The following is a 21,070-nucleotide window of genomic DNA, read 5'->3' on the forward strand; positions in this document are numbered from 1 at the left end:
CTGCGAACAGCAGCACTGAAATCTTCATCATGTGGTGAAGTCTTTCTTTGATCAGCAATGGAAACGAGGTCGGTTCTTGATGCGTGCGCATCGATCACCAAGCTATCGTCTGCCGAAGCTGGTGATGAAAAAGTGTTCGATTTGAGGCGGATGCTGGATTACTCTGACGGATAGCATCATGTCGCCTCTTTTCCTGCGTAGAAAAGCAGCAGTGAAACTGCCACTCAAATTGGCTTTCATTTCAGTTGTGTTCTGTGCGACTCTATTATTTTCCCGTTTCTCAGAGCGAAAACATGGTAAGTCTTAAGCGTCTATGTGATACATGCTAGCTAATGGCTAGCGCTGTCAGTATTAGCTCAATCGATATGTCAATGCTAGTTATCCGTGGCTTCGCATGGCATGGTTAAGCACTGGTATCCGGCCCTGTGCGGTTACGCCCATTGCTGGCGCAGATTACAGGTTTTTGGCGTACATGCAGGCTTAGACTTACCGGTATTTTCCATCATTTTGATCATGACTGTCTACACAGGTCGATCACGATTGAGAGATCAAGAAGAAACAAAGAAACAAGTGCTATGGTTCAGCATGTAATACCAATGTACCATTTTTACTAAGACTGCCACGGGTCCTTTTGTTATCAAATCAGTCGACGCCGAATGGGAAAAAAAGATACTTACAGTATGCAATGAGTTTCTGTTGAACGCAAGAAGGTTGCCATCCACCCCCATCTTTGATCTTTTAAATCCAGATTGCGGGCTTAAAATCCTCATGTTTTATGCATTAAATCCTCCTAACCTCAGAAGTAGAATTTGTCCCCTGAGACCGATAGTGAGTGGTGCCAGATTATTCCGCATGCGAGTCATCTCAACGACCTCTCGGTCTTCATTAATTTAATCACGAATGCAAGGCAGTGTCAGCTTTGATAACGGGAGATGGGTGTGCAAAAATGACCAAAAACACGGACTCGAATGTCGGATCTCGAATAATCGGGATCATTGAACACAACCGCTGGAAATAACGCTCATGATGTACATTCTTGGATAACTCTGGAGTGGAAGATGATGATGAAGACAAAGACGACGGCGACTGACGAAGAAGATGGCGAAAAGAAGCAGAAGCAGAAGAAGAAGAAGATTTATGTACACGATGCAAACTGAGTAGTCTTCTGCCAAATACGTAGGCATAGTCTACCAAAGTCAATCCACTATATGATATTCCTGCAGAGGCCAGTCATCTCGTTGTGAAACTTGCTGGCGTGTTAAATGGAAGTTCCTGTTATCAAAGAGACTGCTTGCCCACGGCCACTATTTCTACGGTGATTACGATAACTCTAATCATGTTTCCTTGCGGCTCCGGGACATCATGACGGTAATGCGGTGTAATGGCAGTATTGACGGGTCAATGACTCTTGTTGTGGTAGCACCAAATGTATCACGTGACAGCATACCCGGCGGTGGAAAAGAGATCATGAGATCAAAGTAACTTATTGGCATCGTTCTTTAAATCTCTGTTGCTGCTGTGAAAGTGGCTCATGTGCCTTGAAGACCAACAGCAGTAATCCCGAATGGTTGGAAAGACCTTTACCTGATGTAGCCGTGTTCCTCCCATTTGTTAACAATTTTATGACCTCACACGAAAAACATGTCCCTACCATTCATTATGGTAACATTATACTTAATGACTTAAAACCAAGCTATCGTAAGCTAACTTTTAAGGACTTAATAACATAGTTGAGTTCCTGTCGTAAGTACACTCCATGCCATAGTTGTGTTTCTGCCATATACATAAACAGAACAGCAAAAAATACATAACCGCTAATGTCATGATACCATATAGTTGTGTTCCTGCCATAGGTAAACCTGACAATTAATGAAATAATGCTTCAGCTACTGTCTCCTTCGCCATTATTACGCCCACACGAGCGGGAGCAAAACAAAAACATCCTGCATGTAATTTATCGGAAAGAAGACTTCTTTTACCGGCAGTATTATCGGGCAGTAATGGGAGACCACTGCACTCGATCTGGTGAAAGCCCACACGAGCGAATAACCCTCTTTGATATCCACAAATGCAAAGAAAACTAAATGTAAGCTATTTATGCTTAATAATTAAGAGTCGTTAGATAAGTAATGGATGAGAACAAATAGACGTGCGCTGCCGGCAAAGCAGTTTTGTTTTGTTTAATACAATATACATGTAAGCGCGTTCTTGTTATCAATGATGATATTGGAGTTGAAAGGAAAAGAGTTTGCTCTCGAGAGAAAATATCAAAAAGCTCTATAATTGGTTTCGTGCTGGTATCAAGAAGGAGCAAAGGGTACCAGTTAGAGTCAGAAATTGTTTGTGTGCTCGTAATCGAGAAAAGAGCAAGATGTACATGTATATACTGGAACGATTTCATCACAATTCTTTTTTGTTGCTGGAAATCAAGAAAGAGCAAGATGCACTGGAATGTGTACATCACACTGGTCATCGAGAAAAAGACAAATGTCATGTTTGCCTTCTTAAATCACCGGTGAGCTGTGATCTACACGTTCGCGAACCTACCATCTTGATGGTAATTCATTTTTGTATCAATTTATACGTCCATATATTCCTTGCTCTGACAACTATCAGGGGATCATGTTGCAAGCATGAAACATATCTGTCCAACAGCTTGTGTACCGCTTGAGGTGATGCATATTGATTAATACCATATTCATATGGTACAGCGTTGATATTGGTTCACTTAGGTTGGATTCAAAGCATGTTAACCACCACCTTGTGTTCTGCTGAAAACACTTCGAGGGAAATTGATAATCTCAAAGGTTCATCACAACGAATGATTGCAGTCACCCGCCATCCTTATTACGCAGGGCGATGGCCGGGGCAAAGGCGAATGAATAACTATTATGTTTATTTACATTTGATCTTCATTGTCTGGATTTGAACGGATCACATTTTAATCCCCCGTCTTTTGAGAGCATGATTACTGAGTGGGTATTTCCATCAAAAGTTTCATATGAAACACTAGAAATTTCGCTATCAATCCAAAATTTCTATGGTGGTACATATGTATCTCAATATGTACATTTTAATCAGTAATTCGAGATTAAGTTTCGATAGTCAAGAGAAAAAGATGTGTTGTCATCCAGTCTAGCATTCGACAACATATACCGTGTTCAGAAATTATTTATTCATGAGCTGAAGAAGTCCAACTCAACATTGAGATATGTATTTAGTACATGTTTGTTTTGATTGTCATAACCTAAACTCCCATGTTAATGCTTATAAAATCTACACACTAAGCCCTATCCTCAGGAATGAAAGAAAGAAACTAGTGAACTCCACACTCCCTTTGAGTGTAGAACAATAAAGTTGTCTAATCATTTTCCCTGCTTCCCTCATTGCAGACGCATCCGTAAGAGTGGAGAGTGGTAGAGAAGGGTTTATCTCGAGGCATGTCTTGGCGATACCCTACAAAGAGCGACCCCTGATCGTCGGGGAGAATGGCACAATAAGGATTAACGAAACATTGGCTAGCAACGGGACGGAAAAGATACATGAATGCACGCCTCCTGGTAAGTATAATTTTTTTCATATATTTTTTCCCCCATTATATCGCTGGTTAAACTCACCACTGACAGTACCTCCGCAAGGATTCTGATAACTTTTTTAATTCAATAAAGCTACCAATTTCTATATCTCTTTTTTTCCTCAAAAAACCCGTTTTAATTTTTTTTGGTTATCTCTGGTTTGATTCAGCCATTTTAACTTGAGACTCAACTTGCCGTGGGCGTTTTCAGGCGAATCTATAAAGCTTTAGATATCAAAATAAGTCGAGTCCTCTGCATATTTGGCAAATTAATCAGCTTAGGAATACAACATGTATATAAAATCAATTGGATTAAGGAAATTTCTCACCGCCTTTAATAGATTTCTCATCGCTTTTAATAGATTTTTCTCTCTTTCTTCTGCTTAAGTGAAAGCAGCTGCAATACAAATATATCAGGGATAATTTTTTTCATTCATATCTTGGTCGCTCCTCATGATTAAAAGGTCAATAAAAGTCTCCACGTAGAGGATATATGACTTAAACTAATTAAAGTGAGCTAATGGCAAGTTATTTTCGACATCACCTTTTAAATGGAGCTCATTCTTCGTTTTAAAGGTTAATATCAAAACAGGTTTTGTAGATAGGTAATTATTATAGCAAGAGCACCCCAACGAAGAAAACGGACAATACATTCATGACATATTTTACCACAGGTCCCAGCTAAGAAATTGATAAAAATATAGTGTGACGGCCCTTCTCCACTCAAGTGCAAGTCGGAAGGCTTCCAAGAGACCCAACTGGAACACCAAGCCATAAATGTACGACACTGTTGGATATTTTACTTCGTCCTTCTCAGACGCTGACACGTTGGTGATATTTGCCTTCTCTCACCAGCGAAGCACTCTAGTGGCTATGCACGCGATCGTACTCCCAACCCTTGCTAGCAGGACGTATTGATCGAAAACGTTCGAGACAGATGTACCTGAGGCACATTGGCTACAAATCGAAGCAGCTTATCACTGCGACACCTCTTAACACCCAGATGTCATTCCTAATTTCCCCAGTGACATTCACCATCCACTGGTGAATATATCAGGACTTACAAATGTATTACTATCAGGTCTGTTGCTGGACATTGTAAATGTACATACAATTATGAGAGTTACAATCGGAGGATGAAGCAAAAACTGTGCAGTTTAGCTGGTTACAAATAATTATTTTGTTATCCCGTTTCATGAGTGTAGAATGAGAGTTGGTACATTAATGAATATCGAATCTGTTCGACCAAGCTGTTCCTCTTACCACCGATGGGGAGTGAAGCCGCGATGAGCTCTTTGATCGAGGTCACCAGTTGCTCCAGAAACCACTTATCCTTAATTAAGTCCCAAAATCGACCATGAAGAACAGGCTAGAATCGATCAAACACCAATAGTGTGCGTTTGATGGTTGGGTATTGGCCACTCTATACTGACTTGCCTCTCGAGTATGCTACGGAAATGGCTAACCTAAGATGGTTCAATTTGCGCTATAGGAAGAAAGTCTTACAATGTTTGACTCTTGGATCATTTGGGTTCCGTATTTTTGTTATTGTTAATTTCTAGCCACTCGGAAGAGGTATGGACTAAAACACCCTAAAATGAAGGATCCCCATGCTGGAATAGATAACAGCCTCAAACAACTATTGGGCAGATATGTACTCCTGTAGCAGAAAAATCCAATCCTTGTCAACTTGATTGCTTCTTCCAGTTCCTGATACCCAGCATCATCCCTGTCATTTCACCCGCCTCCATCCTCATGCTTCATTTCCTAACATAGTCCGCACGTAATCAAATTCCCCACATAATTACATGCTTGATCAACATCGCACCACTCAGTTATCCACTTACAGGCGCCCTTATCCAATTCACCGCAAAATCTAAATGATTTCCACAAACCAAAAGAGGCAAGAGCATGCGTGAAAAAGGATGCGAAGGAACAGAAAAACTCACCATGTGGAGTCCGTCATGGACACAAATTGAGCTGGTGCAATTTGTTCCTGCACTTCGGGTAACCGCTCATCATTTGCCTCTTTCCAGTCTAGTTTTTTCTAGAGTGCAGTTTTTTGGTCGAAAGAGGATTTGCATAACTTTTCTTTCTCCGAATCACTGTCCAACGTTTGTAAATGGTATGGTACAATATCGCTGCATATCGGATGACCTGTCACTATCCTCCGAGATGGATATAGATTTCGATGTGTTTTTACCGGCACTATGTTTGGCTGTGAGGTTCTTTTCTCCTCTTCCCCTTTGATGTCCATACAATTCATTGGGTAATTCTTCTCATAATGAACGAAACATGCATAAAAGCAAAACACAGAAAAAATCTTGCAGAAGATTCCCTTTAGAAAAGAACTCTATTATCAAAAGAAAAGACATACCACGACAATAAATTGGTAAGACCACTCTGAACACACAGTAAGAGTTCCTATTTATAGAATTCGTGTGATTTGTGTCTGTTAGTTATTACTGGACCCTGTCTCTTTTATTGTTTAAGTATGATAAATTGCATCTCTCTGGGATGGTGAATGAATCTAAGTAAAAGGATTGACGTCAGTAGAGAGATACATGTTACACGACGATCTCTGGTGACTAGCACTATCACATTGCATGTGAACTGCTTTCAGTACGATTTATGTAGATGTATTTTTTCACCCCTGATAAATAGCTGTCATTGTTTGCTAAGGACCAGACAACCTCCTGTTCCATTACAGCAATAACCAAACCATTCGAGCTGCAAATCCCATACCTTTGCTGTCATAACGACCGGTTTACTCCCCCACCATAATCTGCACCAGAGCATTACCTGACAACTACGCGACCATTAGCGGGTCAATATCATTGAATAGAGAGTAAGGAATAGAGATGCTGGCAATGATGATTGATAGCAGTCGTTCTTGATTTCACATTAAACGGGATCTTTGAGCTAGAAGGAGCAATAAGACACCATCCATCATCATTCTCTGCTTATGAACGATAGCTGTGGGTGACGTTATGCATCGGAGAGACCTAAATCGTGCATGACGAGAGATGTCGGAATCGGATAACAGAGGTATCTCACGTCAGAAGATGGGAAATCCTATATTCCGCACTTTACCTTGTTGGCAACACTCCAGATGCAGAAATGTTCATTCCTTTCTCGAAATAACAAATGAAACACACATCGATCATACACATCCCTATGATACATTCAAGACTCTGCATTTCATACTCAGTTCCATAATCATTAAGAAAAGACAAATTTCCTTTTTAATATCTTTTTTATTTGTACCTCTTTTACTCTTACTTGAATCCAGCAGTTTCATCTTGTCAGTTTGGTAAATATTGTCATCAGTAAGTGTCGTCATTGATGAAACATGAAACATGAAACCTCACGGCTCTCCTGATCGACACTATTCATCTTCAACACGACCGCATAGATTATCGAATTTCCTTTCATCAGATTCACCTTAAGCAAATATTCAGATCAGTTGATCACTTGAGTTGAGTCTATCCTGGATGGGCTGCAAGAATCGATGATTGTGGGTCTATGTATTTCACGCTTTGAAACACTCTCGAGAATCCAAACCAGTTCTGGCTGTAGCTACTTTTTTACCCACTGCGATTAATGTCTGTTGTTTTCTGCTGAAGGGGAGAGACGTGACCTAGTCACTTCGCATAACCTAATGTATACCTAATAGAGTTAGGTTATTGTTCTGTGGCGTATGCTGGATTGCGGAACGTTCTATCACAAAAACACTTGCAACATATTTGAGTGTATAATAAATCATATTTGATTGCTTCCTCCATTGATCCACAGAGACATGTGTATATGAGGGGAAACCCCACTTTGGAATGCAACGTCAAAAAATGCAATTTATCATTCCGAAATGGTCGATAATGATATTACACCGAATACCGAATAGTCCGAAAAATTAGCTGATTAATGTTTGCTTGCAATTTCTATACATAACATCCAAGCCTGTCTGCATGCCAGCTGCCAGGCTCGACAATTCAAGTATCAAAGGCAGTTTTGAAACGACATGAATATGCAGAGTTGCAACGTTTGTGCACTGATAATCTATCAGCAGATCAATGTCAATTTATACAAGTGTCACGTTTTCGTGTTTATTTTTAGTATCAGATGATGCTGTTCATCAGCTCCTTTGGCATGCTGTACAGTCATAGATTAATGGAGTCCAATGAAGCGTAGTTTGATCGATAGTGTCAATTGATTTGACTCTTGTGGTAGAATGGAGATGGTGTAATTGACATGACGGCCCTGACTGCATGGGTTTGATCCGGTATGAAGAGGAACGCGAGTAACATTACCGATGGTCAAAAAACTCGTATGAAATTTAGTAGATTTTAATGCAAAAGAAACCGCAGGGTCATCTCAAAGAAATGTACATGTCCGTACTAAATGCTTGCGCATCTGAGGCCGTCACATAGGCCTAATGTAAAAATTTTCTGACTATGTCCATTCTAACCATTTTTCAGAGGAATCCGGTGAAAGCTTCATGAAGAATATATTAGTGAAGCCAATTTTGGCAATTGGAGGCTTCATCAATACCAGTAACCTACCCTCCATAAAACCATTACCGATTGATCCAGCTATCCAGTATGACGCTGCACAGCGGAAACGATTATCTGCAGAACCAAAAACACAATAACGATCGGAACTAATAGCATGCAGAAAAACGTGTTCTCATTTTATCAATACTTTTGCATCTTTCCAGCTGAGCGCAAAGGGAAAAAACTCCCTGAGCTGCTTTCTATTATATTGAGTTGAAACAAATCCATTACGAAATAACACCACATTATGGATATAGATTTCTCAGTTTAGTTGTTGGGAAACAATTGCTTTAATGTATGATTTGCTAGTCAGCAAAGAATGTCCTGAGCCTCCGAAGGAACATCCTGACAATATCAGGCCATTTCACTCGATACATACTTATTCCCTCGGAGAAGTTGTGTTTTAGTCCCTGCTTGCAAGAGGATGCCGAAGGAACTGATAAGTAATCAAGTACATGTAACACCAAGTAAGCAGGTTTACTTTCATTTCCCAACACAAATCTCGCTTCCCATTTTTTCGACTGTCTTCTTACTTTGGACAAGACCAATCTCAGTTTCTGTCAGTTGGTTTCTAGCTATGAATTATTCAGTGCCTAACACAAAAGTATCGCAGCTTTGTCAAGTTTAGTGTCAGCCAATTTTCTCAAAGCATGCAACCGTCACAACCTTGCATTATTCATTCTCTCGTTACAACAGAATTCCCCTTCAATGAGTCAGGTCACCTCCTTCCAACCAACAAGTATTGTTCATACCTAGTCACTCAAGATAATAGGCGTCCATCAGTTGTGAGAACAACATCATTTAATTGATCCAAAGATGATACTTTTTTATATAAGATTCACCAATCCTGACATCAGTACAGCGTGACATGTCTGCAAAATTTGAAAAATTAGTTGAGATTTAATCGATATAGACCCATTCTACGTGCCGATTCTAAGAGTTATGCCGGAGTAGTTGCCCATCAGAGCTTAGCTGCTTCAGTCCATTATCTAGTATCTCGCTTCCTCTGTAATTGGAAATCAATGAAATTGGCTCAAAATGCTCGTTTTTTTCAATTCGGCCAAAGCCACGAACCTATTTATTCTAAACCAGGATTCGTTTCATTATTCATAAATGTTCTTGAACTAACTACTTGGGAAATGAGAAATCTGATAAATGATACAGAGGTAATACAAGGAAATTGTTCAACTCGCTCATATCCCAATGATGTTATGTGGCATGTTACTTTACGCCAACTTGGTCCAATGTGCCTTTTTGTGTGACTGCTAGCTGCGTTCCCTTATAATCCGGTCTGAAACCGACATTTGTAACTTTGTTTATCACGACTTTGTCTAGCTGCATCATGCAGGGCATGCAACAAGAATGACGCGAAAACATGACACATACGTTGTAGGCTCTAATTAGAGTAGTATTCATTGACTGTGTCAGCGACAACTCCTGGCAATTGGTGTCATCCTGACACTTCAATAACATCTATGTAATATGATTGAGCCGGAAAACGGAAGCTGGCCATAAATTACTTTCGGCGTGTGATCAGCGTAATCGCGGAGGTGCTGATTATGTTATTGGGATTTAATCGGGCCGAAAACATGATCATGACTTGGTAACTTCTCAATCATTATCAATATGCTGATCGTAGAGGACTAACGGCATGGATGAAGGATGGATATCGCATGAAGGTAGTCCGATGTGGTTGTCCTCGATGACATCAATATTGTCACAAAGTGCAGATGCGACGTCTTAGAGGAATTAAATGCTGGTAGTTGTGCTTTACGATTGAAAAGCCAAAATATGACATGTAATGTTGCGTCTCCTCCAAAATATGACATGTAATGTTGCGTCTCCTCCAAAATATGACATGTAATGTTGCGTCTCCTCCAAACATGCTGTTGGTGGAATGTCATATTTTCAGGCAAAATTGGTCAAACTGCGTTCTTGATAAAAGCTAAAGCCAACATTGCTGATAGAGGATATAACATGTTGACAAGTTGCTACATCAAGGATACTACTTAATAGCAATCCAGGGATACCAGCCCTTTCCCAGGGTGTGGCTTCATCATCTAGTCAGAAAGTGATTGGATACAGGGATCATATCATGTTCAGTTCAATGCACCTTATACATCACACCCCAGGTTTCGAGAGGGGAGTCAAATGATGCGGAAATGTAGTGTCACAAACGCTAGATATGACACTCCCCACAACGCTGAAGCTAATAGCCTGTCTCATTCAACAGGTTCAGATCATTCGACGCGGCTTATTACAGAGGATAAAACTCACATTCACTCTTCTCTTGTGATGATATCAAGTTTATTTCATTTTCAAATGTCACAAAACGTTTCGCGCGGAGATGAAGCCTAGATGACATTTATCTTAAAATGTGACAGATTCTTATTAATTCTCTCCCAGAAGTAACTTAATGTCATTAGACGAATTCAATCCATTGTAAGCCCTTCGTCAAGCAGAATTCTTGGTGTGCCGTTATATTAAGACATCCTGCTTCAGAGGATTCCTGCTTCGGAGAAACAAGATTCCGGGTTTCTCATTGGCCAATAACTTAAGGAAGTTGATGGTAATCAGAAACGTGCATACGGCATCACTTTGCGATCCTATTTGTCAGGTGAAAAGTTTAATAGGTCTGTAAAAAAACTCAACAGCTTGACTTTCATGATCTGCCCTTAATAGAAAGTGCATGTGTGTTCTCCTTACCATATTTTTAATTCACTGAATCTTTATCGATACAGAGGTCGGACCTACGAATAGACATACTCGATAGGAAGCTGTCAAGAATGTTCCTGGCGAGATACTATTATGTCAAACAGAGTCTAACCAAGATTGGCAAATGCATTATAAGCGAGTCAGTTCCTTCGTTGCATAGATTTTATCCATCATGACATTGGCTAAAGCAAATTGCCTGTCCGCGTTTAATATTGGGTATATCTTAATTTTCATACACTGGGGGGCGATTGATCAGAGCTCGTGTCAAGTTGACAGGTGCTTTATCCTTGGGCTTGAACGGGTTTCTGGTGTCACAGGGCATAGTCAATTTGCCCTTAAGGGTGTTTTTTAATACAGCTGATACAGCCAGTATAGCCCGAAGACTTAATAGGAAATTGTCGAGTATGAAACTGTTATCGTTACATCTGCTCAAATCGTTTTAATCCTAGTAGCAAAATAGGACTTGACATGATTTACAGGGCCTTGTCTAGAGGGACATGGTAGTTTTCTGACATGTATGAAATCAGGTTTATAAAATGCAGCCAACCATCCTGCTGGACGTGCTCAGTTAGAAAGCCTGCCTATCAGACTGATTATTATGCTCATCTTTGACCACATTGAGACTGAACTGCTTTCCACTTCTTCCCCAATGCTTTTATGGGCCAGAAATCAATGCCGTTGGAATTAGTTAACGCTAGCTTCATCGAAGCATACAATTCTACGGTACCAGTCCATCATGTAACGTTTGACCTTTGAGTAAGCTTAATGAGCTATCCAATTGATTTTCAAAAGTCATAAATACGATTGATGCCATGTCAATCGTCGCATTCGTTGTTGTCATCGATTGAAGTGATGCACATCATTAACGGCGTTGCACTCCTTGGGGAGGAAACTGTATACATGTATACCTACTGAACAGCCAATATTAAAAACATTTCTTCCGGGTAGTTCAAATATGCGCAACAACGAATAATACCAGCTTAGCAAGGGCGTGGACCTGGACTTGGTATATTCGACTACAGTGGCATGTTAGCGGTTATTTGCAAAAGGAGCTGTGTCTGGGAGACCTGTAGGGCCAGAGAGAATTACTTATTTCAGACTATACTGCTGTTGTTATATAACGCCTCGGCAAAGGCCACTTTTGTTTTGCCTGGTCATCTCCTCTCCGACCTAGTGCTCCACAGCAGATCCACAGCCGCCTTCCCATGGGAATAATGCTATACGGAAACACTAAATCACTTCAGTTTGCTGAACGGAATGGCTGGACCCAGCGGAGGCCATGACTATGGCAGATGAATGCAAATCAGCGGAAAGGGAACGGTTAAGAGATATGCTGAGGAATTTGCATTTCTCAGTGGACATATATGTAGGTTTAGCAATTGAAGCACTACCATCGACTATTTGGCAAAGGCCATCTCAAGTTTGTTGATTTCTAGCCGAGTTGAAGCTATAAAGAGGTTGCAATGCCAAATACTGTATCATATCCTTGTTATGCTGGTTTTCATTGACTACATGTCGATACCCCTAATTATACATGTATTGTAGGTTTGGACGCACATGCGAATGTAGGAAATTAATTAGAGTGATGACCAGGAACGTAAAGTTCTTTATCTTCTCTTAGTAATGCAGATGTGCATAAGACCGGCTTCATCATTGTAGCTCATTCTAAGATACCATGCCCAGAGTTGTATCATGGCCACAGCCAAGCTAAAACAGGTTTACATCATGCCCAGAAGCAGGTCCCGGCTGTGCGGCTGCGTGGCCAGATCTACAATCTGTTATTTTTGTGAAGCGCTTTGATAAAGACCCTGGTCAGCGGAAAGCGCTATATTTATAACCTACATTTACAAATCGCCATTATCATCGCTTGGTGACCTCGCGGTATGCATGAGCTAATAATTCCATAGTCCAGGATGAGCACGGCAGCGTACGCATTAAAAGAAACCATATTCCGCTGATTCCGGAAACTACATGTACCTCATCGATATTGGATATTGTGTGGTTGTAAATGAAACCCTCCTCAGTCAACACAATAAAGATCGATTCCGTAAGGTGAAGTGTTCATCTCGCTTACAAAGGTCTGGTTGCGTGCTCAGGTTTCTAAAAGGTGCCTTTTCCGCTCAAGCGCAGTGTCCGTATTTCGTCGTCCTTTTGTCGCGTTTCTTAACTGCTTGAGCTATGAACGTGTTACTTAGTGCCGATGAACGCCTAGTATTGGTTCAATTCGCCGCGACACTGAATTTCCCTCCGGTCTGATTCTTAACTTGGCCTCCAGGGCACCAAAACTGAAAACTTAAAAAGTGCGATTTCTCGCTTATTACAACTGATTGCTTACCCCTAGCCGTGTTTCATTTAACCTGCGAAGGCAAAGGTAGAGCCATACTTTATCTTAAGACCATGGATTTATGCAGTATGCAGTATATGGTAGAAGACTGCAACACTAGACTGGAAGAAATAATTGAATATGGTTGAAGTTGTTTGACGCAGTTTTAAAAAATCTCTATGTTAATAATTATCGCCAAGGGGATTGTTTCAACCCCATTTTGCTATATTGGTCCCTTTGAACTTGAACATAAAACTAATTGGCGTGGGAGTGGTAATGCTGAAGACCACTATTGATATTAAGAATGATGCACGTTCAGTTTGAGCGATGGCGGTAATGATACAGCAAAGGACTGAACAATAGATACACGGAATTTAAAAAAAACACACCAATTGCTTTGCTTTAGCGGGGGTAGGATTGGATGATGAAAGAAATTCAAATATTGTTGTCAGTTTGGCCTATACAATGGATTAGAATAAAATATAATTGAATTGAACAATGTCTTGTATATCACCGAATCCAGTATTTCTACCTCCTCTCAATTGCTGCCACGACGAGCCATGATTATCTCATTCTCATTGAAACCTGCCACACAAGATTTGAAGGCGATTAGGACAGGACGGACGTTCATGAAAATATGTATAGCCCTGCTGTGAATATTTCTGGAGAAAAGACGAGACTAGTCATTAGATCATAAAGATTGCATCTTCTATCGGTGAATATTTGAGTCACGTACCCTCCACTTTTGTTACTAATACGGCCATCATAGTACCCTTGTTATCCTAATGGATTTCAATTAAGATACAAAGCCTTCATCTGCGGGAACGGTGTGCCTTGTAGTCTCCGTTTTCGCATAAAGCTATCATCCCTGTATGACTAACGGAATACTGTGTCTACTCAAAGGAGCCACGCTAAAGGGGTAGCGTTCATTTCAACTGTGAGAGGCTTTGACAACACACAGTAACACGGTAAAGGGTGGGATAGCCGTAAATGTTCGCTAAGTGGTCATTAGCGCTGTTTGAATCATACTGGACCAGCTCGACGTGCATCACTCAACTTTGACCCTCTGAAACGCGTCCCAACAGACAGGTCGTTCCCATCACCACGACCAGTTCATGACTGGTGCAGACCTTTTGTCCTTGGATGTACCTGCGGTGGCTTTTTATTTCAGTTAGATCGCCCAACTCTTGCCAAAGACAATGCCTCTGCATGCACACAATAACTGCAGTAATAAGCACCATCTTCAAAGAAATGACGCTAAGATAATACCCTTCCCACAACTCCACTCTTGGCCATCTCTGAGGGCCATTTTGAATTCGTAGAATAAGTAGTACCGGTATTTCTTTCTGCGGAAAAATGTTATCATGGCAGTATCAGAATATGATATCGAGTGCTGTGTAATCCACTCAAATGGTTTCCTATATAATCTTGTTTGTCGATATCTGGGTCTCCGCCAAGACATCGCGCCAATGGGGAAACCTACTGGAGGCTGGCAGTTTTCCGATCCTGGTGCGATAGGAGCTTAAATAATTCAAGCTTGGGTTTCAGTTCCTGTTGGATTTATAACCTGATACACGTTTTTTTGGTAGAGTTTTGAAATATCTATTCTATGCATAAATTTATTTTGTGAAAATGGTCTGAGGATATTCGCCTATGTGCGTGTACGTTCGCACATTCATTTCAGGTAAAATTTTGTACTCTTATCAAAACTACGAAACCATCAACAACATACGAAATACTCCTTTCAAGAAAAAAAACTTATTTCTAAAAGTTGGATGCACTAGTCTGCGAGAACAATGCAACAACAACAGCCTAATCCTTAACCTTTTGTCGACAATGGTACCAGACAACTTCATTCCCATCTCAGTTTCTGTGCTCGCGACAAACGAAACATATGCCCAGGTACGATGGTGGTTAGAAAATGTTGCTATGGAAAGGTACCAAGCTAACCACTCAATGGTATCTCTTGTTGAAGTGTCGCCATGGTTTTAACGCTCAGGATTTGAAATGTTGGCAGGCGCCTTTTGACTGAGGTTCGCTTTTTCCGAATAATAGAGATGTTCATCTATCATGTACCTGTATATTCTTGAATGTTGCTATGGAAAGGTACCAAGCTAACCACTCAGTGGTATCTCTTGTTGAAGTGTCGCCATGGTTTTAACGCTCGGGATTTGAAATGTTGGCAGGCGCCTTTTGACTGAGGTTCGCTTTTTCCGAATGGTAGAGATGTTCATCTAGCATGTACTTGTATATTCTTGAATTATTTTCCCTCATCCGCCCATATCCAGATTTCTTGTGGATACACGTTTTCTCCATCACAGGATGATGAACAAAATAATGAATTAAGTAAGAAACGGTACATGTATACGTTGTATATAAAATGCCCGAAACTTTCTTTTTGTTACAAAAGCTACACTGTATACTACTACTCGGTTTAAACGAAAAATGGCATCGCACTCAAAAAAGCCTGAAATGGCTCGGAAAAGTTGTCGGTATTTCGCAACAATAGCTCCTTTTTTGCGATTCTGGCAAAGTACATGTACCCAGAGTGAGCATTTCTTACTACTGTACATTTTCAGATGAAATGTAAACATTTTCTTAAAATGTGCAGTTTCTGTGCGAAATGACTAAAAACCAGATTTCTCGTAAAATGAAATCTAAGTGCACGCGACAATGCCTGCTTCCCCGCTACAATCAAAAGGCAACATTATATCCAATCAAGGAAGAAAGAATGGCTTATCAAACTGATACCAGCCTCAAATTTAGAATTTGCATTAGCAATGGCATTTATATCGATTATAAACCACAATTCATCAACGAGTCCATTGCAATTTCATTACCCATTACAATACCTTATCTAAGCATGAATATCTATTACTAGTCAGAGACGACAATAAACCGACTTATGATGTTTTCAAAATTGAATTTCAATTTCACTTCAGGAGCTGTGATTGATTATATGAGGAAATGAGTGAAAGTTGTGTCAGCTCCAATTAGAACACAGCCTCCCACATGGCTCGTTTCTCTTCATCAGCCATGCTTGGTTAACCCCTCCTGGACTAGACGCCACCAGCTCGGCGAATTCAGGAAGAAGTAAAACTGATAGCAGTTAATGGATTCGTGCTTTTAGTCAACAATGCTTGCTCAAGCATTAGGCAGCCACCCACTGTATTGGGGACACTGTACTCGCAGTCTCCGCAGGAAACACTATTTTTTCCTTGAGCAGCAACAACGCCGAGTTTCTCGTATTTTCAGTCCTATTCTATAAAGGAGAGTTCAGATAACCAGAAACAGCTTGATCCCCTTTTATTATCGTTTTAACAGTACCGCGAGTTCTCCAAGATGCCTTCACTATAGTAGATAAACTGCGCACTTGAAGAGCTACCGTCCTGCATTCCATTTCCTTTGGTTAACATTTTGACACGGAACACCTCCGGTCTTCCTCAGCTCGTTCACTTTTAAATTACTCAACCTTTCTCTGTCACATCATTACGGCGTCAGTTTTACATTCCATGTTTCAGCATACCACGAGTTCCCGCCGGATGCATTCACCACTAAGCAGCGTGCTCAAGGGGCGATCATCCTCCACACCATTTTGGTCGTTTACATGTTCTACGCCTTGGCAATCGTCTGTGATGAGTACTTCGTTTCTTCCTTGGATAAAATATGTGAGGTAGGTTCCATTGCACTCATTGTCGTTTGCTTATTTTTGAAGATATCCCAGATTACCGGAACTATCCAAATGGATAATGAACAACATTTTCAACTCACTTCTCTTGGAATTTTTGGCGGCGATTCTATCAGATTGCATCGACACCAGCTGGTGCCTGGCAGTCCAATTACCAAGCAACCAATCTCGACATGCAAATAATTGGATCAAGTATGAGATCAATCTCCCAGCCACGAGCTTTTACAGTTGTCATTGTGCAGCATCGTCGCGTACAATGGTACATGTAAGCGGGTAAACCAATAATCTTGTTATTGTTTCGGGAAGGTGGACAAGTACCTCACAAATTCCTTTCGCAATAGTGCCGTGGTGTCAATTTCGTTGCTGTGGTGATTGATCACGTGATGAGATTACATTTTTTCCATTGTATGTTTAGCAGGTGTATGCAACCCTTTTTTGCCTTATTCTTTTCGCTCATTTTCAACATTCAACAGATATTTTGCCTTTGAAGCGAAAACTGCTCCGAGGCATTGATATATACTTCACTGCTTGGAAATGTTTACTTGAGAGAGAAACGCGTTCAACTCTTTTAGTAAAGCACTAGGCCATTAGAAGGGCATCCGAAAAACGCACTCAACGCACCTTTATACTGATAGTGTTCCTCTATAATCTCGTTCCGTTTGTGACTTCACTATTCTGGCTTCATTACATCCTTGTATGGAAACGTGATTGGGGAAATCTCACAAGCTCTTCATTGCCGATATATAAAATATTTAGAAACACCTTCAAACAAATTTGATTAATGAATCTCGTTAAGGTACTTGCTTTTTGCAAAATTGAATATCAAATTACATAAGAAACGTACAATTTACGACGTGATGAAACAATCACCTTAAGAGCTTCGACTATCACATTCTCTCGTATTCGAGCTGCAAGCAAAACTAATTTATCGGTACAAAACATATGATATACAGAAAACCCCAACGAGACGGATGGGTCGGTTTCAACTGAAGCCATATCCTCAGCAAATGACGAAACTGTAGTAAGTACAACAGTCTATCATTCGCCGATTGAAAGGCCAAATCCCTTAAAACAACGAAACCCGACATGCTACTGAACAACCCCTGACCCATTATCGAGGATGTCTCGTCGACGTTTCATCTCTGAATCAGGGATTCAGAATCTTTTAAACAAAACATGCAATGTTAATGGACTGGCACATATCATTAATTATGCAGCCTTGTTCGATACTCTACTTGGGCTTCGTGTCTAAACTACGCCAATGTACTGATTGTAATCATTGTACTTTAATGAACAGAGGGCGCTTGCTTTGGTCCACGCAACAACTATTCTTAGCACGAGAATGGTGTACCTCGGGAAAGAATAGCTCCGACTGCTAAATTAACTTAACTAATCGTGTCGTTTCTTCTTCCGCATCTTTGATGTACGGTAGTGTCTAATGTCTGTTTGACTGAGGAGAACGAACATTGAGAGCAAACACTTCGTTGGGAGGCCATTTTACGTGAACTGATGAAAGCCGAGTAAAGAGAACATCAGAACAAAACACCGGTATTTTCATACTCTGATTTCCATCCCTTTTCGTGTATTGGATCTGATGTATCTTAATGCATTCTGAATGTTTTTCTGATGCTCAGTCCAAGCGAGAACGCGGCTGAGAGAGAGGCCGATCCGTCTTCTAATAAAGACATGATATCATGACCTCTCGATCCCAGCCATCATTCTATTCTATCCTTCATAATGACACCTCAGCACTGTGTATTTTCATACTCTGATCTCCATCCCTTTTCGTGTATTGAATCTGACGTATCCTAATGCATTCTGAATGTATCCCTGATGCTCAATAGTCCAAATGAGAACGTGGCTGAGAGAGAGGCCGATCCGTCTTCTAATAAAGACATGATATCATGACCTCTCGATCCCAGCCATCATTCTATTCTATCCTTCATAATGACACCTCAGCACTGTGTATTTTCATACTCTGATCTCCATCCCTTTTCGTGTATTGAACCTGATGTATCCTAATGCATTCTGAATGTTTTCCTGATGCTCAGTCCAAGTGAAAACGTGGCTGAGAGAGAGAGGCCGATCCGTCTTCTAATAAAGACATGATATCATGACCTCTCGATCCCAGCCATCATTCTATTCTATCCTTCATAATGAGACCCCAGCACTGTGTATTTTCATACTCTGATCTCCATCCCTTTTCGTGTATTGAATCTGATGTATCCTAATGCATTCTGAATGTTTTCCTGATGCTTAGTCCAAATGAGAACGTGGCTGAGAGAGAGGCCGATCCGTCTTCTAATAAAGACATGATATCATGACCTCTCGATCCCAGCCATCATTCTATTCTATCCTTCATAATGAGACCCCAGCACTGTGTATTTTCATACTCTGATTTCCATCCCTTCTCGTGTATTGAATCTGATGTATCCTAATGCATTCTGAATGTTTTCCTGATGCTCAGTCCAAGTGAGAACGTGGCTGAGAGAGAGGCCGATCCGTCTTCTAATAAAGACAGTGATATCATGACCTCTCGATCCCAGCCATCATTCTATTCTATCCTTCATAATGACACCTCAGCACTGTGTATTTTCATACTCTGATCTCCATGCCTTTTCGTGTATTGAACCTGATGTATCCCAATGCATTCTGAATGTATCCCTGATGCTTAATAGTCCAAGTGAGAATGTGGCTGAGAGAGAGGCCGATCCGTCTTCTAATAAAGACAGTGATATCATGACCTCTCGATCCCAGCCATCATTCTATTCTATCCTTCATAATGACACCTCAGCACTGTGTATTTTCATACTCTGATCTCCATGCCTTTTCGTGTATTGAACCTGATGTATCCCAATGCATTCTGAATGTATCCCTGATGCTTAATAGTCCAAGTGAGAATGTGGCTGAGAGAGAGGCCGATCCGTCTTCTAATAAAGACAGTGATATCATGACCTCTCGATCCCAGCCATCATTCTATTCTATCCTTCATAATGACACCTCAGCACTGTGTATTTTCATACTCTGATCTCCATCCCTTTTCGTGTATTGAACCTGATGTATCCTAATGCATTCTGAATGTTTTCCTGATGCTCAGTCCAAGTGAGAACGTGGCTGAGAGAGAGGCCGATCCGTCTAAGAATAAAGACATGATATCATGACCTCTCGATCCCAGCCATCATTCTATTCCATCCTTCATAATGAGACCTCAGCACTGTGCTTGTCTTCCAGAGGCTAGGTCTCAGTGAGGATGTAGCTGGAGCAACTTTCATGGCGGCTGGCAGTTCCGCACCGGAACTATTTACATCCATCATTGGAGTCTTCATTGCTAAAGGAGATGTGGGAGTTGGAACCATTGTTGGTTCGGCAGTCTTTAACATTCTTTTCGTCATTGGTCTTTGCGGCATATTGGCTGGACAGGTAAGAATTCGAGAGAAAGAAATTCACAATCATGTAGTTTTGGCTAACATAAACCATGACAATCCGATGGTTTATAAGAAAAAGAATAATAAAAAAAAATATGACGCCTTGATCAATTAAAAGAAGGCATCGACTTGGAAAAACATTTTCAGCGAACACTCTGCGTTCTGTTTCCCTCAACTACAAGTCTTAGCAAGACCAGTGATCACTCGATTTTCAGTTTCGTTGACATCACTTTTTCTTCCCAGTTGATGATGACTGACCAAATCTGGAATTTAAAACAAAAATGTCAAATCATAGCCAAGGCAACAAACGTCGCCTCTTATTTTTGCTTCTGGGTCAAGTGTTTTCTACATCAGTTAAGTTCATTAGGCTGAACGCCAAGTTAAGTTAACGCCTGTGTTAGTGACAAAATAGGCAAATACACAAGTGGGCCCATATTCCCCTTTAAAGTGAACGAAAAAAGGAATTCACATTTAATTTTTGAAAGAATTGTATTTCAGGTTGTGCATTTGAACTGGTTCCCGTTGTTGAGGGACTCCCTCTTTTACAGTCTCAGCGTAATAGCCCTCATTCTGGTAAGCTTATTCCAAATTTAATACCTTTAATCTAAGACATTCGATGTCGATGTACATTTAATTGGGTTCAATTTACGATATTTGTATTGCCTTTATACAGTTCTCATTTTGATACATGTAGGCCTACATTGCGCGACAATCATTTTTCTTTCCTCAAAGCCTCGTACCTCGCCGTATCTCGTTTTGCGAGGCGAAGTGAAATCGAATGAAATTCTCCTAGTG

At 40.7% G+C, this 21,070-nt stretch overlaps 1 protein-coding gene across 2 annotated transcripts in view; it reads left to right on the forward strand.

The window, feature by feature from the left end:
• LOC135484215 (sodium/potassium/calcium exchanger 4-like) overlaps positions 1-21,070 on the forward strand; it is a 35,523-nt gene continuing 14,453 nt past the window's right edge. Inside the window, exons 1-5 of one of the 2 annotated variants that reach the window (XM_064765469.1) lie at positions 1-296; positions 3,393-3,560; positions 16,684-16,835; positions 20,082-20,270; positions 20,774-20,848. In XM_064765469.1, coding sequence (XP_064621539.1) covers positions 179-296; positions 3,393-3,560; positions 16,684-16,835; positions 20,082-20,270; positions 20,774-20,848 — 702 coding nt within the window. In that variant the 5' untranslated portion in view covers positions 1-178. The remainder of the gene's footprint in view (positions 297-3,392; positions 3,561-16,683; positions 16,836-20,081; positions 20,271-20,773; positions 20,849-21,070) is intronic. The other variant, XM_064765470.1, reaches the window with a different exon arrangement.

Source organism: Lineus longissimus, chromosome 3 (genome assembly GCF_910592395.1).
Source record: "Lineus longissimus chromosome 3, tnLinLong1.2, whole genome shotgun sequence".
Taxonomy (NCBI): domain Eukaryota; kingdom Metazoa; phylum Nemertea; class Pilidiophora; order Heteronemertea; family Lineidae; genus Lineus; species Lineus longissimus.